The 23505-nt window shown below is 36.8% G+C and overlaps 1 protein-coding gene and 1 pseudogene across 3 annotated transcripts in view; both read right to left on the bottom strand.

The window, feature by feature from the left end:
- PRKD1 (protein kinase D1) overlaps positions 1-23505 on the bottom strand; it is a 334418-nt gene that overhangs the window by 32881 nt on the left and 278032 nt on the right. For all 3 annotated transcript variants that reach the window (XM_060144227.1, XM_060144221.1, XM_060144228.1), the window contains exons 7-13: positions 23106-23310; positions 18904-19027; positions 17305-17382; positions 14059-14338; positions 12941-12993; positions 10497-10569; positions 7718-7824 (exon numbers count right to left, since the gene is read on the bottom strand). In XM_060144227.1, the coding sequence (XP_060000210.1) occupies positions 7718-7824; positions 10497-10569; positions 12941-12993; positions 14059-14338; positions 17305-17382; positions 18904-19027; positions 23106-23310 (920 nt within the window). The remainder of the gene's footprint in view (positions 1-7717; positions 7825-10496; positions 10570-12940; positions 12994-14058; positions 14339-17304; positions 17383-18903; positions 19028-23105; positions 23311-23505) is intronic.
- LOC132530611 (thioredoxin reductase-like selenoprotein T) lies at positions 15270-16218 on the bottom strand (annotated as a pseudogene).

The raw sequence follows: 23505 nt of genomic DNA, 5'->3' as shown, positions 1-23505 counted from the left end.
CTACCTAAGGGGTGGCAAATCACCTACGCACCCCTCTGGCCGAACACTGGATACATCCCTACCCTCACCCCATATAAGGAACCAACTCGCACCCGCCTTGGGGAGCGAGCAAGGGAAACTGTTGCTTGTTTTCATTCCCCCCTGCTGCAGCAGGGGTCCCAAATAAAGCCTTGCCTGAAACAACAAAAAAAAAGGAATTAAGGTAAGGAATACTTTATTGTCTTATTGGCATGCTCTGTGATTCCGTATCCCTCTGTTTCCTTGAGCTGTGGCTAAATAATTTGTTCAACAAATATTTACTGAGTGTCTACCAGGGGTAAGGCATATGTTAATGTATATATGTTCAGCTTCACCCCAGGATTTGAGTCAACTGTGTTCTCTGTTACAATGAAATTATGTGTCTCTATGTTCTCTATTTAGGAAATTCTCAATATCAAGTTATTTGAACTTGTTCCTAGGAGCTAGATTTACAACTTAGTGGTGGCAATACTAGTAGTATAAGTTTGGAATCTTTACTATATGCTAGGCACTAAGAATTTCACAAAATTATCACACTCAATTCTTATAACATCTGTTCAAGGTTTCTGGATAAGGAAAGTGAGAGTCAGAGAAGTTAAGTAACTTATCCAAGCGCTTAAGACTCTTAAGCCTGATGTGAGAACCCAAGCAGTCTAACCCCAGAACTTTGGCTCTCTAAACTCTGTGTTATCCATTGCCTCGATGCTTTCCTTGGACTCAAATCCATTTAGTACCTGTCCTGCCTGTTCTAACTAGTATGGTTCAGGGGCCACGCTGCTTAAGCCTCCTCACTTTGCTCTCAGAGTGCATTTGAGCATGTTGTCTGGATTTCTGAATGCTGCCTTGTCAGTCTTCTCACTGCAGTGTCCTCTGTACCTGTTATGACATCCACCTTGACAATTTGGATTCCTCGCCTTCCTAGCTGGAAGAACGTCTTCCTTACAGCTTATTCTGTTTTTAAGCTCATGTACCGCCACCGTGTTGTTCTGTGTTACCACATCCCCTCCTGATCTTGAGGTTCCATTGCCTTTAAAGGTATCACTCTGACATGTTCTCTGATTTCTTTTGCACCTGATGCCCCATTTTTTTCCCCCAGGTCTAAGCTTCTGAGACAGCTGTAACATCTGGAACAATGAGCAGTCACTCTACAAACTCTTCCTCCTCATAAAACATCATAGTTTTCTATTTAGAGCCTAAAAGGTAATTATTTATTTATACAAGAACAGGGGCATTTTGACTGTCACAACTAGCTGAAAATAGCTTCTAAGAAAGTTTTCTTGCCTTTAAACTTTTTTCTCTATAATATGTCATCCCCAAATACTGATCTGATCATAACAATTTCTTTTTCAAAATATTTCAATAATTCACAAACACCAAAGCATAATAAAATCCAGTTGACTTGGCACAATATCTAAGGTTCTCTATGAACTCACATGAAAGCCATTTCCCAGTCTTACCTAAGCGTACTCTGTCCTTTCACAGCAGTCTCTAAACTATGGTAGGCATACTTTTGGGGTACCAGAAGATTTTAAAGATATGTGAGCAGAGGGATAGTTTTAAGAAAATGTGCTTTGTCTACATTTGTGTCTCTACTGCTTGGAACTATACTTTGAATGAATGAATGAATCTTAACAGTCTATAAATATTCTTCTAATACAGATCTATTTGAGAAAATCCCCACAGTCTTCAAATTCTCCAACCCCAAGTTGCCTTTCAGAATAATTTTTCTTCCACTTTCCAAAAGGAACGCATGCTTCTCACACATTCCAAATATTACTAGGGTACCTTGCCATGGGGAAGGAAATTGTCTGGGAGAAAAATAAAAGGAAAATTTGAAACATTGTGTTCATATGAAGTGAATGACCCTAATAACTTGGAAATCAGTTCTTTTGCAACTTAGTTTCTAATTCATGCTTTCACCAAAATTAGAGAAGCATTTAATAGATTTATTAACAGAGAGAGAATTAAAAGAGAGAGGATGAATTTCGAAGATAAATCACTGGGATAGTTTTGTCTTGTTTTGGGAGGGCTTACAGCTGGGCTCCTACAATTTAGAAAAACAAAGTTGTTGCTGAACTCTGTTTAACTCAAACAATAAGTAATAATCACCCACCAATTTATGAACTAAATTTTAAAAAATCTCATTAAATAATGTATTTTCAGCAACATTTCATTTTTTATGTTTAACAAACATAGATCAAAATTTTTAGAATATTTATCTTTGCTGGATAAAGGGTTTACTAATAATAACTGTAATGATAAATTCATCCAGGAGAATACTTTAAACATTTAGTGTTGTAATCAAGAAATTTAAAAATATATACTTATGTTTACTGCAAATAAGTATGAAAGGGGGACCAGTAAAAGACTCTTAAGTATAAAAATACATTACACTGGAATACAGTTCTGTGGGAAAAGTGTTACGTAGTCAAAGAAAACAAGGAATGCTGTAAAATAAACTATTGCTTGAAAAACCTATGCATGTATTTTTTAAATGATTGTTAAAAAATATCAAATGTTTCTGATATTTAGATTCTAATGAGTATATTTAAATAAGTTATATAGCAGCTCATTTTCAAATATCAATATTTTCAGTACAGTACAAAATTAAAATTCTTTAAACTTCTGACAAAATAGTTCTCTGTCAACTTAAAAATACACAAGCAGAAATAAAGGTTTCTAGAATTCTTTCTGAGGACACATGAAATGGTGTGAAGCCACTCTTTTAAAATGATCTAGTTTTCTACTTACATTTCATAGTATATTTATTTTATTAAGGTGGCCCCTCAGCCTAATGACCCTTTCCAACATTTCTTTGGTTACCAAAAGGCAGTGAATCTTTCAAGATTTCGCCAATGCTATATTTCTCTTTGAAGTAATCCTTCATTCCAATGTCCTGACCTCTGTCATAATCCATGACTCTTTTTTTTTAACATCTTTATTGGAGTATAATTGCTACACATTTTTGTGTTAGTTGCTGCTGTATAACAAAGTGAATCAGCTATAAGTATATGATATTTCCACAGCTATCCTGACTTGCAGCTACTTGTATTTATCTGCTCAAATAGATGATAAACATCCTAAAAGGTTTCATTCATTGTTATATGACCCAGAGGCCCAGTAAATCGCTTTGTATCAAAGAAGGAAGTGCTTCAGGGTACTGCTGAATGACTTAATATTTTTATTAATTGAAGGTAAAGGATACTAGGCTTAGAAACTGGAAGAATGATGGCAGAATAGACAAAATTAGGGAAAGAATAACCTGCAGGGAAAGACATTAGGAATAATCGTTTGGTTTTCAGCTGGTTGGTTTGGGTAAGACTGGCACAGCAAAGTGGAGATGTCCTAAGGTCAGAAACAGGAGACTGAAGTGTCTGTGAAAGAACGGAGCTCAAGAGATAAATTAAGGAATGACCTGTGAAGAGATGACAGACAACTCTCTTAAAGTGGATGAGCTCACTCTGGGAATGAGTTCCAGATTAGCATACATCATTTAGACGAACAGAAGAAGTTCAAGAAGGATGGAGCTAGCCGGGAAGGCGAAACGGGGCCTGATAAGTGCAGGGATGAAGTGAGGAGTGAGATTTAAAAAGGAGCAAATGATCAATGCTGTTGAAGGACTGAGACTAGTCAACTAGGGTGAAGACTAAAATATAGCCAAAGGGTGATAGGTGGGCAGAGGTAGAAGACCAAAAGGCCTTGTATTTTAAGAAAGGTGTGGAAATCAAAGAAAGGAATTTATGAATAAGAATGGAAAGTAGCATAGAGCAGAAATCTGAAGTGTGGCAATATAAAACGTGCTGCAGTTATGAGAGGTGGCAGACATATCGAGCTCACAGTTTGTTATTGCTGTTATTTTGTTTTAAAGTTAAAATGGGAAGAGGACTGCCACACAACAGAGAAATAAGAATGATGGGGGAATTTCAGGAGATAAGTGCAAGGGGATACACTGAATTGATGGCCTGTAAAATTCTTACATATTGTTTCCTACATTTTGTATTCAGCATCTTTACAATTCCAAAATGCTTTAATATACTGTATTATAAACAGAAGCTCTAGTATTGTTCCTTAGATAAATAAGTTGATATTTAAGATAAAGAGGAAAAATAATAGTAAATCAATTAGAATTAAATTCAAAATAGTAAATCAATTGAATATATAGAATTATATTCAAATCAGATAGAATATAATATTCATTCATATTATATTCAATAATAGTAAATCAATTAAAAATAATAGTAAATCAATTAAGTATTATCCTAAAGCTTTTTATGCATTGTGATACTATGTTAGAAAATAAAAATTAATTTAGACCAAACAAGCCTGTGTTGATAAATTATATTAAATATATCACGCCCACATCACTTATTTTAGATTTTAAGTTTCTAAGCCTTATAAGATGTAATTGCACCTCCTTGTAAAAGTCAGTTTTCTGTGACACCCTTAATAATCGTAAACTATCTTTTTATTCTTATTTTGTTGACATGAATAGAAAAAACAGTAATTTCAAATTTACCTTTTTAAAAATCAAGATACAACTTTTAAAATAACAACATAAATAGGATCTTCTGGGAATTTTTGAACCAAGTTTAACGTCTACATTAATTAACATTCTTCTGAAACATAATAATAATAATGAAGCATTTAGAGATAATGAAAATAGCTACTCGAAAAGATATAAATAAGGGATAACTATGCCAAAAGATTCACACTTGCCTTAATTTTCCAACTATTCAAAGATATCTAAAGAGCTTGGTTTTCCAATGACTGAATCAGACTTTGGAAAGCCTTCACATAGGTTATGTAAAGAAGATGAAATAGAAAAAGAAAGAAGTCTACTTTTTTACACATTCTGCATTTATACAACTTTGAAGTTTTCTATAAGCTAAGGTTTTTTTTTTTTTTTTTTACAAAAACAGAAACAAATCAAAATTCGACCAGAGGACTAACGGAACTGCATGAGGGGAATTTTCTCCCATCAGTCATTTCGGCCCACTTGATCCCCTCTGGAGAATCAGAAAGAGGAAAGGGATGGGGCAGAACTTGTCAGACTCCAGGTATAACCATAAGCCAGGAAAACAGCTTTCATAAGCTACAGACCACAGGGCAGAGAATACCAAATGCTTCTGGGTATCACTTTTATATCCAGAGGGACAGAATTCTGTTCCTCAAGATTAGTAAAAGAAAACCCTCCCCACCATTCAGCTGATTTCAATCATGGTACTTTTCCTGAACATATCACTTAGTGAGTCAGAACCCTTCCCTTATCATTTGCCTCATTACCATTTTGTCTTTTCAGGTTCAAAAAATGAGTTCTTTCTTTTGAGAAGCAATATAAAACAGGGGAATGAGGGATTTCAAAGAACGAAACACACACAATCCTTCTTAACTAACCAATTAACCATTAATAGAAAATAAGGTCTGGACTTTTGCTACCTGGTTGGATACTATGTAGCAATATGTCTTCTTATGTGACAGGAGGATGTCTCTGTACAATTTTAATTCAACAAACATTCACTCAACAAATATTTGCTAAATACCTAATGTTTGTAAGTAACAGTTTGGGATACAACAAAACAACAATATTCTCCCTCCTGAAATGTATATATTCCAGTGGAGGGGCTGGGGTAGGGGATGGGGAAAGAAACCCACAGCAAATATAATAAATGAAATTCTGTAATAGGCTAGAAGATGATAAGTGTCATGGGAAAAAGAGGACATAGGTCGGAGTAATTTTTGAGGAACAAGTTTGAAACAAATGTCAACTTTTGATAAAGTATGAACTCCTGAACCTCATATATTTATGCCAAGCCTTAATAAGACTCCTTATACAGGTTTTGTAATTAAAAATTCTACACGTAAGTATGTTGCAAACATCAGACTAGAAGTAAGCCTGAGTAATACAATTTAAAGACTCGTGACAGGAAGGACTTGTGTGTTTTTGTCCCCACTGTATCCACTGAGCCTGGAACAGTGCTTACCTCATGATATGTACTCAATAAATATGAGTTTGATGAAGCAAGTGAAATATGGTTGGGGACAATGGGGACGAGTGATAAGTGATGAGGATTCTTGAGATTTCAGGCCATAATATAAGAGCTGCTCAAACTCTTCATATGCTCAAGGGGCAGAATTTGACTTTCAACCTAAGCAAACTCTTTTTTCACATTACAATGGAATTTTTGCCAAATGTATGTTTACTGCATCTCAGTTGTTGATTGCAGCTACTCTTCTGCAAAGGAGATGGAGTCGGTTTATGATGTATTTTATTTTTCTACCTTACTACAGAGTCAGCAGCTGATAATGTGTTGACAGGCTCAGGAAAGCCAATTAAAGGGCTATACACAGAAAATTAGACCTTCCTCTGCAGCTGCAATAAAATGGAGAAAGATATAACCATCCATGTTAACCGGGAAACTCCTCTTACGTCCTGAAAGGAAGGATAAATGTCTTATCCTTATGCCAACTGTGGCAAGCTGCAAAGGAGTCTGCCTTCAGGACACTATGTGAGGGTGGAGACCAGGACAGCAGGGTCCAAGTGTGGAAAGGTGTCATTTGCAGTTCAATGCGGCCAAATTAAGAATAATTAAAAAAAAAAGAATCTGATTAGCAAGGACTAAGCTATGAATCTATGAATTGTCAGCTTAAGATCTGTAGTTATCTTCTTCCAAGAAAGCAGAGAACACTGTGGTAGTTCTCTGTGTTACATTAGTTGTCCAAAGGCACAAGAACACCATCTTTAGAAAATATGAGTCCCAGAAAAGTTTATGTCATTTTTTATGTACAGCAGCAATTATTTTCAGTTGTCTGTACACATGAGCTCCTTTAGGGCAGAAATCATATCTTTTTCAACATTTTATTGTATAAACTCAATAAATAGCAGTTACATGAAACAATAAATGAAGAAATGTAATCTGTTTTGCTTTGCTAGCAATGTTGAAATGAAAATTATTCAATAAAACTAAAAATTAGAAATTATGATCAGCTTGGATGACAAGTAGAGAATTATGGAAGTTATATAAAAATGAGCACTTTCAATGGTCTAAATTGTCTAGACTAGATAGCTAAGTTGACCACATTTAGCAAACAACTGCTCCATTTCCTTTTGATCTGCAGAAGAAGTTTTAATAGTTATAGAAATTATATATATCACATAATACCTTTCATTAACAAATTCTAGCTTTAAAAAGGGACTGGCTTTAAAAATGAGAAGAGTTAAGGAACAGTCTCAATATTAAATAAAAGGCTTACAGTGAGACACAAAGAGGACATTAATAAGACCAAGATCATGTATTCTCGGACATGTATTACTCTTTTACCTGATATGCTGACAGCTACGTACTCAATTCATATAATTATCACAGCATAAAGGAGGAATGTTTATGAAGGCAAGTTCATTGATAATGTAAAACAAAATGGTCTCAGTGTGCCCACTATGAGCAAATGCTGAAATATTACCCATTTAATGAGAATTAATAATACATTAAAACCTAGAAGTAAGTACATAAGAAAAATAAAAAAACGCTGCCTAGACTCAGGAAAGATACTACACAGGCTGCAGTTTGATGCTTGATCTGCCTTTTCAGTTATTTAAAAATGTTCCTAAATATCTATGCCACAGGTATTTGGATAACTTTTCTTTGTTTTGCAGAAGTTGAGGGGACATTTTATAGCCCCTACATAAAAAAAAAAAAAGTACCTGAAGAATTGCAACCTCATTACGAAGTTGGCTTTCTTGTTTTGTTGGAAATCTTAACTTGTCAATGATCTTAATAGCTACATCTCTTCCTGTTTTACGATGTTTTCCTTTAAAATAAAAAAGAGAAATATTAGCATAATCTTATTATATATCATCTCTATTAAAGAATATCAGAATTTATAAAAACCGTTTGGAATTATAAAAATGCTTTACTGAATAAATTAACATTTCTGATGAGCACCGACTTATATCCATAAAGATTTCACTTCTTAGCTTCATTTTCTACATCAAATATGCACTATAAAATTAGCTACAATTTAGAACACAAAAGAATTAGGACATTAAAAGCTATCTGCATGAACAGCCTGATATTTTCTTGTAAAATGTATGTTTTAGAAACAGGATATTGAGCTACTTGATATAGAAAATATTCATACCATGGGCAAAAGTCCTCTCCTTAAGAAAGTATAATTTTAGGGCTTCCCTGGTGGCGCAGTGGTTGAGAGTCTACCTGCCGATGCAGGGGACACGGGTTTGTGCCCCGGTCCGGGAAGATCCCACATGCCGCAGAGCGGCTGGGCCCGTGAGCCATGGCCGCTGAGCCTGCGCGTCCGGAGCCTGTGCTCCGCAACGGGAGAGGCCACAATGGTGAGGCCCGCGTACCACACACACACACACAAAAGTATAATTTTAAAGTCCTAAAAAACGAATGTATGTTATAATGGAACAAATGAAAGTCTTGGCTCTGTCCCTTATTAGCTTCATGATCTTGAGCAAATCACTTAAGCTTTCTGAGCTCCTTATCTTCAATGGTAGGGTTGTTGTGAGAATTAGGTGTAATAAGACACGTACAGTACACAGAGTGCCCAGATAACTATACACACTCAAAGATATGAATTATCATCATCATCATCATTGTCATCACCTGACAGTCCCTTTACGTACATCACATCCCATTTAATTCTCACAAGTTTTCTAGGGAATCACAGGGTACCCTCAAGCTTTTAACTCCTACACTACTAGATTATAGAAGGAATAGAATATAGGAGTGCTAATTGAATTTGAAAATGAACCTAATTATTCATTTTTTTGGTCACATACAAACTAACTTGAAATTCCATTATTTCTACATTTGGTGTAAATCTAGCGTTCCTTTCCCCTACATCCCACTTTCACTATTCCTTCCAACTCCTTCCAGAATACTTCCCTTCCCAACTGACAAAACTATTGTCTTACTTTCATGTTCTCTACTTTCTTCACATCACTTTTTAACTCTCTGACTCGCTGCAATCTCTATTCCAATGCAGACTTTTATTGCATCTACTGTCTTCAAGGTTGCAGCTTCTTTTGTCTCTATGCTTCTGTCACTATGGCAACTGACCTCTCTTCTGTAACTTTTCTTATCTGCCTCATCCCATATGTGTCCAGCCATAACATTTTTTTAACATCTTTATTGGAGTATAATTGCTCTATAATGGTGTGTTAGTTTCTGCTGTATAACAAAGTGAATCAGTTATACATATACATATGTTCCCATATCTCTTCCCTCTTGCATCTCCCTCCCTCCCACCCTCCCTATCCCACCCCTCTAGGTGGTCACAAACCACTGAGTTGATCTCCCTGTGCTATGTGGCTGCTTCCCACTAGCTATCTATTTTACGTTTGGTAGTGTATATATGTCCATGCCACTCTTTCACTTTGTCACAGCTTACGGAGGCCTCTTCCTATGCCTGCTCCTTCACTGTTGGATGTTACAAATTACCTGGCACCTGCTGGTTTCTCTAACCTCATTTCTTATCCCTGTTTCACCTCCACACTATATGCAGTTATGTATATTTACTATTCTTTATATACCATGATTTCTTTGCATGCAATTATTACACTGCAGAAGAATTTTCTATGTAGTACTTGGTCTCCTCTATTATATAGTTATGCCTTAACAAAAAGCACAATGGTTGCTGACTTGAGAGATTTTCTATCAAAAAAAATCTGTGCATTTTGTAAGAATCAAAATTACTTTTAGAGTAGAATTTAATTAGCTTTTAAATAAAAAGCACAATATTATACTATGATAAATAATATTGAATGAGACATTGTGATTATTTCAGAGCACCCTAACCTCACTAAAAAAAGATAATCTGTTACTGATTATATTAAGGAAATGAAAGTTATGATGTCATTTTATAGGGCAGGTGAAACATTGATATTAAATCTTTCTTAAAGACTTGAAAAATGTCACTGAACTGGCTAGAATCAAAAACAGCAGAAGTTTTAACTAAATTCACCAAATAGCTTGACAATAAGAAAAAGGTAAAAATTCAGTATTTTACTTCAAAAATGTAAAAAATGCAAACCTTACCAAAATACATAATATTATTAAAGATGTTAGAATTAAAGAATTTTTGAATGGACTTCTATAGCATTCTGATCAAATATGCTAAGAGGAAAAGGAATCTTTATGATTACAGCTGCCTTGTTTCTCAATATTTTGTCTAAATAAACCAATATTTAACCAGTATAGTGTATAGAGTTTGTCGATATTTAAGCAAAAGTTTGTTGATATTTAGTAGTAGAAAAATTTCTTTTTCAAAACAGAAAGGTACCAAATTTCCATTTAGTGACTACCTCAAGAGAAATTTCTAAAGAGGTCAAACACAGAGAGACATATATAAAAACGTATCTACATATAGGTCCTTCATATTTTTCTTGGAGATATTACTTTTCTAAACAAAAATGCTAAAACTTTAAATTAATAAAAATACTTAGTGAATTAACCTACCTCCATAAACAATTCCAAACTGCCCAGAACCCAGTACCTCGTCAGGAAAAATCTGATAAACTGTGCTGATGTCCTATAGGTGCAAGTCCAGAGAAAAACAAACATGAAGTGGAACAAAAGATTAGTCCTAATAAACTCTATAATTTTATTAAATATATCATTAACACTGATAAATATTTTAAACATAAACAATTAAAATTTAAATGCTAGATGAAATCTACAATATAACTATATTAAAAACCCACTCTTCAATTTAATGTAATACTGTAATTTTGGACAACTATTCTAATCTTAAGCAGCAGAAATTTTCCAATGTTCAATTATATAGGTTTCTTTAGAGAGAGAAAAGACTTAAAACTCTATGTCATTTACATACATAATGTCAGTATTCAAAAAGTGATTTGCTTATTGCAATCGTTATTTAGAAATCTCACATTAAATAATCATGGTTCCCAAGCATATGTCTGTGTGAGTCCTGATTCCAACCATTTCATTCTTTATGGCTAAAATGCTGTGGCTGCCTCTTTATCAATCATCCACATCCACATGAATTTAAACTGAAGGAAGAGGGGGCTGAATCACTGTGAGTGAGCCAGAGACACCACAAAAAGATGACAATCCACTATGAAATTCTCATCTGTGAGGCAACCACACTCTTCTACTTTTACCACTTCTGGAGGTTAACAAGTCTCCAAATGTCTACTCTTTCCTCTTTGAAATAATAATTGCTAAGTAAAGCATTCTGTTTTAGATGACTATGCTTAGTCTGTGATTTTGATGACCACACTCATGAAAGCACAATGTAATACTTTTTCACTTTCAGTATTCCTATGACATCCTATGGAATTTTCTGCCTATCCTCCACTCTTGTACTCTTTGTCCTTTCAAAAATAAAAGTCCTGGACTTCCTTGGTGGTGCACTGGTTAAGGATCCGCCTGCCAATGCAGGGGACATGGGTTCGAGCCCTGGTCTGGGAAGATCCCACATGCCGCGGAGCAACTAAGCCTGTGCGCCACAACTACTGAGCCTGCACTTTAGAGCCCGTGAGCCACAACTAGAGAAAAGCCCACGTGCAGCAACGAAGACCAAACGCAGCCAAAAATAAATAAATTAAAAAAAAAACAAAAATAAAAGTCCTTTTACATCACATCCTACCCTCTGCATATTCCATACATTGCTATCCTTTCCCTTTGTCCTTCCCCCCAGAAAACAACTACAAGTTCTCTCTATCCTGTGATCCCTTCAGAGTATCCATGGTTCAGAGTTCAAGGTTGTCTGAAGACAAGAAAATGAATTAATACTACTCCAGTATTCTGAGTCCAAACTACTACTCCATCTTTCTCTGATAGCTCAATGGCCACCCAGAATTTTCAGCCAAACAGGGTGGAAGAACCCCACAGGAATCTAGAATTTCCCAAGAGGCTTATAGGTAGATCAGTATTTCCCAAAGTCTTCTCTGGCTAAGCAAGAACAACAGGAACCTTCAGGTCTTTAGAAATCTAGCTCATGATTGACAGAACAAGAATATGTCTAATTTTCATTACAAAGTTTCCCTAATTCTCTCAATCATATTTGGTTTTCAGTTTACTTTATGCCAATTTAGCAAAGGTTGCAAAGCTATGCTAGTGATGAATCGAGTTTCATGGAGTTTATTCTTTAAAAAATAGACTCAGATCAGTGTAAGGCTACAAACTTTTTCCTTTTGGTGACAGGTATAGCAGTCAAAATAGAGGGAAAGATCGAGTCACAGGATGAGGTAGGAAAGGCCTTATTACTTTTGGGCTGCTTGCTACAGTGACAAAGTATAACCAAAAGAAGCAAACATATGACAGAGTGTAAATTATTTCATAATAGGTATGATCTACAATTTTCAAACACTGAGCTGAAAGGATGGAGTTATGTGGCACAGCTGACTAGGGTGCTAGAATGTGGATGCATAAAATCTGATTTATGCAGCTTTCTGAGGTCTCCTTGTTAAGTACAAGTGATCGTAAGAGTATATGCAGCTCCTTGTCATACGACAGCACTTCTGGGTAGCAATCAAGGAATGAGAATAGGACATGTTTAAGCTATTCATGCAACTCAAATAATTTATTTCATTTTATCTGGTATTTCATAGTATCAACCATTTAACATTCCAGTACCAAGATGCGCAAACATGTGAGAAATCAGGCACTGCATGATAATTGTTTATCTGAGATGAAAAGTAGGTGTTTAACTTTCCACCCTGCAGAACAGATGATAGAAAATCACTAAGAGAATTGATACAATGTAATGTTTCTAAAATTTTATAGAAGAAAAACATCCAAAAGGACCCTATTTTATCTTCTAGAAAACACTAAAAAATTAAAATTTCAGATCAATAAAAATGTACTTTATGATGCTCTTATTTTCAAATAAAGGATCACAGTAGCAAGTTTTATATTAGTAGGTACACACTCACCACATTTTCTTGAATCTGGGAATTTGATACCGAAATACTCAGAGAAATATCTCCTGGAAATACATGTTCAAAAACACACAAAATAAGTAAGAGAGATAATAGCAAAACAAGTAAATATATGCTTATTAATCAAGCTGCAGGGCTGTTTTAAAACCATAATGATTAGACTTTTCTAGAAAAATGTCTATTAGAATGTTTCTTTCCTTTTACAGTTACAGATTTACTCTGTACTTGGCTTTGAAAAATAATAATATTTCGTCAGTTTAGAGTTAGGAGTCGTAAAGACTTGGGTTCAAATACTGGTGTGCCATGTCGTAACTCTGGTACAAGCTGAGACAACTTAATGTCTCTAGGGCCTGATTCCCTCACCTGTAAAACAGGCTAACCATTAACATCCAACTATTGGGGTTATTTTAGGCATTAAAATAGAGACCTCACATAAAATGCTTAGCACCCAACTAGGCATATATATTCTATTAATATGTATATTGGTTGTAGAGATCAATTAAAAAGTTGTGATAGATCATTAGATAACACACTGTGATGTGAAAACAGAGGGCTTTTTGCCATAGGCTTCATTATTAATAGCCATTATAAGATTTTAAGTTGCATTTTAAATAGATACTCCTCTAAAATATCTTTTAGAAATTCATCCTCAATACTTGATCCTGTTTGCATTTTGGTAAAATTTATCTCATTCTACAATGAACAGAGGTTTCTTCCTGGGATAAAATGATCAAGAGCTTCCAGGTACTCTGCACACTAAGCGTCCTGCCCGGAATAGCATATTAGGTGGTTTTGAGGACATATGTTAACTCACATTTGCAAATGGCAAGACCGGCATTCCAGGTCAAGCTCAAGCTGACTAGATTAGTTCTTCTTTTATGACCAACATAAATTATTGCCTAATATTGCCTAATATATTGGGTTGACATGCATTTGTTCAGAATTTTAATGTAAAATGAAAAATAAAATAGGATCATTTAATGAATGACATACCTTAGTACGTGTAGCAGCAGCTTTTATTTGGAGACCCTATGTTCGCCAATAAAATAAATCATCCCCAAAGAGTCTCTCTTCACCTGTTCTAAAGATAGTCAGAAAACTAGCAGACTCACTGTGCACATTGGTTCCTGAACCCACGGAGGAACCCTTGGGAATAACAGGCATGAGGGCATGCCGGATCGCCATCTCCCACATCCTGGCCACGTCTGCACCAATGCCACTGGTGAGGACACTGCTACTTGGTGGTGGGCTGGAGGGATTGACCACATTTTCTCCCACATAATACACGACGTTTGCTGTAGTGATCTCAAAACAGTGAGGATTGGCCCCATTAGGGATTAAAGCTGATGGTTTTGCTGGTTCCAGAGATAAAATTTCTGATAAAGGAATTTCCTGTGGAAGAAAGAGTGTGTTAAACGCAGTTTATCAAAACTATGTAAACTTTCAAATAAAATTCATGCCAGGGACATGTGAGAAATGGCATTACAATCAGCCATCAAATGGTTTAGTAAGACACAGAATATTACTAAGAAAAATACAAAAATATCTTTAGTAGGGGAAAATTTATCATCTCCTTTCTACAGAAAAATTCAAGTGACTTTTTTACTATGTTCATGTGGTAAGAATAAGTATGAATAAGAATAATAATTTTGAATCTGCATCAAAATCTAAGACTTAGAATGTAAATGATAATTTTTATAACGGTGAGGTAAAATCATGACCCTTTTGAAATGCCTTTGGGTATGCGCAGCTGTTTTTAAATTTCAACTATTCTTTAAGGCACTGAAAATGAATCATACAATTTGATTTGATAGATGTTAATATAATAATATAGCCACATGAATAGTTTTAATGAGAAAAACCACAGACAGTGGTTTTAAGAGTAGTTGCTTTTTGTTTGTTTTGTTTTGTTTTGAACTTACATCTGCTTAGTTTTTTATTGAGTTAAGTATAAAAGCCCAGCTAATCAACTCATTAAATTGACAGTCAAGGCAGGACACTTGAACTACATTAACAGGATTTAAAAAGTGGTTGGTCTTTTAGTAGCTCTCTGGTAATCCCACACGCGCACACACACATACACAAATTTGTACAGTACTCTGGATATAGGATTTCCCCCCATAATCTTATATAATGTGCTGTTCACAATCTGCAGTATTTTGAAAACTATATAAATTGGACACGAGCAAATTAGAGATGTCTGATAAACTCTTATAAAGTATTTGGGAACTTCAGCTCTAGTCCTGAAAAGATCAATTTTAACCTATAAAAAAGGAAAATTCATATAAAATCACAAGACTTAACGGACATCTTTGAAAAAAAAAATCAAACTGCAACTCAGTTTTCTACTTTTTCAAATATGACCGAGAGAAAAAGAAGTACAAGTAGTAATGTCTGCATTTTTTAAAAAAAACTATTAACCGAGTGGACTTGGGGAAGAAAAAAAAAAAAAAACTATACAGTATTATTGCACTCCACGAATGTGCAGAATCCCAAAATGTGCTAGCACTGAAAAGCTGCCTTGTGTTGAGGTTTTCCAAGAGGTACAACGAGCCTGCCAAGAAAGCATCTGGTCTGTACTAACGGCTTGCTGTCTTTCGTACAGGCCTTCGCAATGTCACTCATGCTGCTCTTGCAAAAATCCCTTAATGTAAAAGAGTATTCAGTGCTGATAGGTGGGGCTATGATCGATGGTGTGGGATTGAATCCATATGCACATTGAACTTCATTTCATTGCCAAGAATTTGAACAAGCTGTTGCATGGATGGAAGGTGACCAGATTCCAGCTTAGACCACGCAGGTACATCATTCAAAGTTATCTCAAATGCACCTGTTAACATACACTGGTTCTCAATCATGTTGCTCAAGAAGAAGACCATCATGCATGCAGAGACCTTATTTTCTTGGCCTCACTGCCAGATGCTAGGAGCCTGCATGCCAAACAAGGCAAAAGGATCCTTGCCAACAATTATTAAGCCTAATTACTAGGCTAGCTTGAAGACCGACAGGAAAGATGCTATGTGTCTATATATTGGTTGAGGGAGGTAATTCTCTCCTTCAATGAGAATGCCTGGGTACCGCTAGCCAACAATCCGCGTGTACTCCTAAAACACCCACCTATAACTTCAGAAAACACAAATCTCGAACTTGAGCAGCGGCCCCGTGGCGTACTGCATCTTTAATCTCTTGCCAGGCACGCCTCCCAGGTTGGCCAAGGCACAGCTCTGGACCACTGCCGACGCCGCCACCAGGAGAAGTAGCAGAAGTCTCATCTTAAAACAAGCCAGCCATTTTGGCCACCCTCAGACTCTAAAAGGTAGTTGCTGGGCTTCCCTGGTGGCGCAGTGGTTGGGAGTCCGCCTGCCGATGCAGGGGATGCGGGTTCGTGCCCTGGTCCGGGAAGATCCCACATGCCGCGGAGCGGCTGGGCCCGTGAGCCATGGCCGCTGAGCCTGCGCATCCGGAGCCTGTGCTCCGCAACGGGAGAGGCCATAACAGTGACAGGCCCGCATACCACAAAAAAAAAAAAAAAAAAAAAAAAAAAAAAAAGTAGTTGCTTTTAAGACAATATGGATACTAAAAAAATTAATCACCACACTGTCTTCCAGGAGGTACAGAGTGACTAAGAAATAATAACATTTAAAACAAATTTTTAATTGAAAAGTTAATGAGGTCTCCTTTTTCTGTTAGATCTGTGTAAAGGGGCCATGGAGAATGACACCAACTTTGCCTGAGCCTGCATTAATCTTGAAGGAGCAAGTATATACTGTCTTCAGTATGAATTTCTTTTGGAACCGTGTTTTACTGGGTGATAACGTTATATGACACCTGTATTATTTCATGTAGAGAGACAGAATGAAAATAGCTGACAAATCTTTTTCTAGAGGAACGTGTTCCTTGTGAATATTGACAATACATGGAGAAATCATAAAATGTTTCTTAACCCCCAGTGACATACGGCAAGGCTACAGATGCAAAACAAAACAAAGAAAGTTGGATAGAACAGATTTCAGGAATTTACTTTTCGCTAATCTTCTGTGACCTTGAATTTTCTAGTTAAATCACACATCTCTGCTAAAATAGTCAGTTAAGCTTCTCTCCCCCTCCCCCTCCTGCCCCACCATCACATGGGGCCAGAAGCATTCCACAGGGATATTTGAAATTCACAGATGACTAACATGGGGTCACAACCTGATTCCCCCCAAATGTGTAAACTACAGAGAAGAAAAAATATCCCTTGGAGCAAGCTCCAAAAGAGTCATGTCTGTTGGATGTATTTTGTATTTCTGATACTCTACACTCCCATGAGAAAGAAAGAGGGGGTGTGAAAATTCAGTCAAGGAACGAGCCACCCTTACCTTGTAGTACCTGCTTCCTGTGTCATTTTGAAAGAGGGTAATACATTTGCTATCCAATCTCCAATAGTGCCGTTTCCGCTGAAACAGAAGTTGGATTTAGTATCTTTTAAAAACTTAAAAAATATCCAAGATAGGTAAAAATCAAAACATTTTCCCATTGGGGACATAAGATTCAATGGTGGAAAGTGCATGGGCTTTGGACCAGGAAGACTGACACTCAATTTCAAGACTCTAGAAGATGACTACTCAGCAAATGTGTGGTGAGTTTCTGTGTCTACATCCGAGAGTTATGAATAATAAAGGAGATGATGTGTTAGCACCCAAGCGGTGCCTGGCACTTACTGAATGTATAGTAAATGGAAAACTCCATTTTAAAATTTATTTGATGGCTTGAAGAGCTAAAAGTGGATTTGTAGCTGTAATAAAATAAAAAGGCTTAACAGGAGATACAATATTTATATATTCTTATTATTTTAGAACATAAGGCATGCCATGCTGATCCAGCCAGGTATTCTGGCTTCCATTAGAGATGGAAGAGCTCTGACTGTTACAGCAGAACTAAAGAATGTTCTGTAGGATGGCAAGGTTGACTCCATGGCATCAACTTAACAACACCAGGAGAGTGCATCAATAACTCGATTCTCTCTTAAGCTCACTGCAGATCTAAACTTCTATGATTTGGTGATCAGGTCCTTGTGTGTCTGTATGTGTTTCTTCTTTTTAGGCCAAAATGCCCTAATACTATTCTTGGTCTCTTCCACACCTATCTTAGACCAGTCAAATACACTAAATATGCTTCAAATATTTTACCATGTCTAGGAAGGACTGGACAGTATTCAGTTGAGTCCTACAGTAAGTCATGTAAATCTCCCTCCAGAAGAGAAGGTCGAGATTATAGCTAGAGCGATTAGGTTATAGATGTCCATTTATCTAAAAAAATGATAGGAATCCTATAGCTAGGGGGTGATGAGGAAAACACTACCAATAGCTGAGAAAGAAGCTTAGCACTAAATGTCAATTAGCTTAACTGAAACATACATCAAATTTTTTTCTCTCTTACACACAAACTCATTCATCAACTATTAGGAAAATAAGAAGTAATGAACTACTCAGACTATATGAAAAAATTAATATGTGTTGTCTTTTATCTAATAAAATATAGGATTCCTGTATTTCTGAATAGGTCAGTTTTTAAGTGAACACCTAAGGATTTAAGAAGTATATAATAGTTATCATCGTTTCTTCTCTCCCTAAAATGCAGTGTTTCAAAAAAAAAACCTGAATCACAGAGGAGTGCTCTGAGAGCAAGCCTGTAAAATGACAGGCAAGACATTCAAGTTGTTTGGAAATCATCTCAAGTAATGGAGGGAAATGAGTTTGTTTCCCTGAGATTGCTGTCTACACTTTTTTCTAACTCAGTTGTTAGCTCAACTACTTGGGACACTCAGTGACTGTGAACGTGCTCCCCCAATCCGGTGCCCTGCCTGCACTGAGGTTTGCTCCTCATAACCCAGACATCCCACAGTGTTGACAGGGCATCAGCAGCTCCTCTAATTAAAGCTCGCAAGACAAGAGAAAATTTCTTGCTGTGGATCTTACCAGTGTGTCCTTGCTGGTGTAGTGGACCATCCATCCTTCTTTCATCACCGTGCTGCTTTTCCTCTTCGTGTGTTTGACAGACTGCACTACTCTCATGAGTGGGATATTGTTGCTTGTTGATGGACTTGAAAAGTCAAAATATTTTAGGGGAGAAATGTTTTTAGATACAGATCTTCTTTTCCTGCATAAAACCTTATTTCAGCTATTTCAAAGTGAAAGTCAAAAAAAAATTTCATATTCCATTTTTAGTGAACGGTACTGCCAGAGTACCCTAGTTCAGAATCTGGATTACTCTGAAGAGTGATAGGCGCTTGATATGTACACCTTAACAATCCCGAGGGAGGATAATAAGCTCCTCGGTTTTCAGGTTGAAGTGCACGGTGCTCGGTTTTGGGGTGAACATTGGGTAGATTACAGTTTTAGTGTCTTGAGGCCACAGTATTCAGAATCACACATGAATGCTTGCTTGCTACATATTACAGCCATAATATTAATCGTTTAGAGATAATATCAGTTACTGTGAATTTCAATCTCTCTCTGGATAATTTCACAAAAATTAGAATCTGCTGTTGAAACTGTCTTTTAAACAACTATTGCTCATGGAATTATGCCCATCCTTCATGTCTTTCTTTCTCTGTCTTTTCTGTCTCTGTGTCTTCCTCTCTCCTTCACTGCCCCCAACCACAGGCCCACCTGCCCACACCAATCTTTTGATACTAAAGAAATGTACACCTTTGAAAGACAGTGGGGTCATAAGACTAATATTTTCCAGTAGTTAAAAAATATTTCTCATGCTATTGAATGGAATAAAATCCAATTATTTTATTGCTCTCCTCTCATGAACAATTTCAGTCAGTCAATGAATATGGTATTTGTAAAATGGACACAAAAGTTTGAATACACTTTATAACATAAATCAGAGGTTTGGAAACTATTTTTGTAAAGAGCCGGGTAATACATATTTCAGGCTTTGCAGAATACTTAACTTTGTCATTGTGGTGCAAAAGCAGACATAGCCATAGCTATGAACGGGCCTGGCTATGTTCCAATAAAACTTTATTACAAAACAGACAGCAGCCTGATTCGGGCCATAGTGTGCTGACCACTAATATAAAAAATGGGGATCATCTACAAATCAAAAAGTACAGATAATTAGATGACAAATATGAAACTCCACACACTTCTGAAATAAAATCAAGAACAGTAAGGTCCAGATGTATGTGATATCTGTAATAGGGACCAGCTATAAAAATAGATGGTGTCCGCTGAGGTTGATCCCTGATCTCTGTATGTGCACACAATGAGCTTTTTTTTTTTTAACGTCTTTATTGAAGTATAATTGCTTTACAGTGGTGTGTTAGTTTCTGCTTTATAATAAAGTGAATCAGTTATACATATACATATGTTCCCATATCTCTTCCCTCTTGCATCTCCCTCCCTCCCACCCTCCCTATCCCACCCCTCTAGCTGGTCACAAAGCACCGAGCTGATCTCCCTGTGCTATGCGGCTGCTTCCCACTAGCTATCTATTTTACATTTGGTAGTGTATATATGTCCATGCCACTCTCTCACTTTGTCCCAGCTTACCCTTACACAATGAGCTTTGAATGAATATTAACTTAGTAGTAAATTTGTCATTTGCACATACGTGTAACCCTCACATGCAAAAGAAAATGGGTCAAAGAATGAGGCAATACCAGGGAAGGACACAAACTACATTATTATAGACATACCTCGGAGATATTGCAGGTTTGGTTCCAGATCACAGAGATAAAGCAAATATGGCAATAAAGCGAGTCACATGAATTTTTTTTGGTTTCCCAGTGTATATATGTTATGTTTATACTATACTGTGGTGTACTAAGTGTGTAATAGCATTATGCTTAAAAAAATGTATCTAGCTTAATTAAAAATTAGTTTATTGCTTTAAAAAATGCTAACCATCACCTCAGCCTTCAGGGGAGATATAATTTTTTTGCTGGTGGAGAGTCTTGCCTTGTTGTTGATGGCTGTGGACTGATGTGGATGGTGTTGGCTGAAGGCTGGTATGACTGTGGCAATATCTTAAAATAGGACAACGATAAAGTCTGCAGCATTGATTGACTCTTCCTTTCACGAATGATTTCCCTGTAGCACGCAATGCTGTTTTATAGCATTTTACCCACAGAACTTCTTTCAAAATTGGAGTCAATACTCTCAAACCCTGCTACTGCTTTATCAACTAAATGTATGTAATATCCTAAATCCTTTGTTGTCATTTCAACAAACTTCACAGAATCTTCACCAGGAGTAGATTCCATCTCAGGAAACCACTTCCTCTGCTCAACCCTTAAAGTTTTATCATGACATTGCAGTCACATCTTCAGACTCCACTTCTAATTTTAGTTCTCATGCTATTTCCACCACATCAGCAGTTACTTTCTCCATCGCAGTCTTGAACCACTCAAAGTCATCCATGAGGTTTGGAAACAACTTCTTCCAAACTCCTGTTAATGTTGATATTTTGACCTCTTCCCATTAATCATGAATGTTCTTAATGGCATCTGAATGGTGAATCCTTTCCAGAAGGTTTTCAGTTGACTTTGCCCAGATCCATCAGAAGAACAGCCATCTATCTATGGCAATGATAACCTTACAAAATGTATCTCTTAAATAATAAGACGTGAAAGTTGAAATTGCTCCTTGATCCATGGGCTGCAAAAATGGATGTTGTGTTAGCAGGCGTGAAAGCAACATGAATTTCACTGTCCATCTCTGTCAGAGCTCTTGGGTGACCAGGTGCATTGTCAGTGAGCAGTAGCATTTTGAAAGGAATATTTTTTTCTGAGCAATAAGTCTCAACAGTGGACTTAAAATATTCAGTAAACTATGTTGTAAACAGATATGCTGTCATCCAGGCTTTGTTGTTCCATCTACAGAGCGTAAGTAGAGTGGATTTGGCATAATTCTTAAGGGCCCTAAGATTTTCAGAATGGTAAATGAGCATTGGTTTCAACTTAAAAGTTACCAGCTGCAGAGTCAGCCTGTCCTTTGAAGCTTTGAAGCCAGGCATCGTCTTCTCTCTAGCTGTGAAAGTCCGAGATGACACTGTCTTCCAATATAAGGCTGTTTCATCTACATTGCAAGTGTGATGTTTAGTGTAGCCACCCTCATTTATTATCTTAGCTAGATATTTTGGTAACTTGCTGAAGCTTCTATATCAGCACTTAATGCTTCCCCCCCTTGTACTTTTATGCTATGGAGATGGCTTATTTCCTTAAACGCCGTGTAAATCAATCTCTACTAGCTTCAAACTTTTCTCCTGCAGCTTCCTCACCTTTCTCAGCTTTCACAGACTTGAAAAGAATTAGGATCTTGGTCTGGCTTAGGCTTTGCTTTAAGGGAATGTTGTGGCTGGTTTGACCTTCTATCAAGACCACTGAAACTTTTTCCTTCAGCAATAATGTTGTTTTGCTTTCTTATTATTCACGTGTTTGCTGAAGTAGCACTTTTAATTCTATGAAGAACTTTTACTTTGCATGACAACTTGGCTGACTGTTTAGCTCAAGAGGCCTAGCTTTTGGCCCATCTCAGCTTTCGACATGCTTTCCTCACTAATCTTACTTATTGCCAGCTTTTTATTTAAAGTGAGAGACGTGTGACTCTGCCTTTCACTTGAACACTGAGAGGCCATTGTAGGGTTTATTAACTGGCCTAATTTCAATATTGCTGTATCTCAGGGAATAGAGAGGCCAGAGGAAGTGGAGAGAGACTGGAGAACGGCTGGTTGGTGGGGCAGTCAGAACACACACACCATTTATCGATTAAGTATACTGTATTATACTGGCCATGGTTTGTGGTGTCCCAAAACAATTACAATAGTAACCTCAAAGACTGCTAAACACAGATTACCCTAACTAATATAATAATAAGGAAAAAGTTTGAAATCTTGTAAGAATTACCAAAATGTGACACAGAGACACAAAGTGAGCACACGCTGTGGAAAAAATGGCACTGATAGATGTGCACTACCCTAGGTTGCCACAAACCTTCAATTTGTAAAAAAAACGGAATACCTTTGAAGTGCAATAAAGCAATAAGACGAGGTATGCCTGTGAATGCACACTTTAAGTTTATAACAGATAAAAATATCAAAGAGCTTTAAAAAGTACATACCACTTGGGGTTCCCCTGTTTGGCCAAAGCTGGGGTTGCAGCCCTCACCTGATGGTTCTGTTGGAGTCCTCGTGGTCTGGGTCTGGATCCTGCATCTCCCCACTGTCGTTCTGGCACTCTGCCATGACCATCTCAGCATCTTGGACCATTGCCTCTTCCATGTCATCCATGAGCCCACTGTTTCTTTCACTGTCATTGTCATCGCTCCCTTCTTCCATGACTACATCAGACTCTGCCCCAGGGCTAAGCAAATCTAAAAAATTGTTTTGTGCCCATGAAGATAAGCCTGGAATCCTGGAGCCAGGACTTAAGAGAAAGTTAGGCAATCTTAAAGCAAATCAACTGGAAGCCCTAAAAATATAGTTATGTGAAGAATTTTTCTTTTCTTTCACTTTCCTTTTAAATTTTAGTTCATAGTCACCTGAATGAATGAGAGGATGAATGTATA

The sequence above is a fragment of the Lagenorhynchus albirostris genome, chromosome 1, assembly GCF_949774975.1.
Source record: "Lagenorhynchus albirostris chromosome 1, mLagAlb1.1, whole genome shotgun sequence".
In the NCBI taxonomy this organism is placed as follows: Eukaryota; Metazoa; Chordata; class Mammalia; order Artiodactyla; family Delphinidae; genus Lagenorhynchus; species Lagenorhynchus albirostris.
The sequence above is the reverse complement of the archived record's forward strand: the minus strand, read 5'-3'. Positions and strand labels throughout refer to the sequence as shown.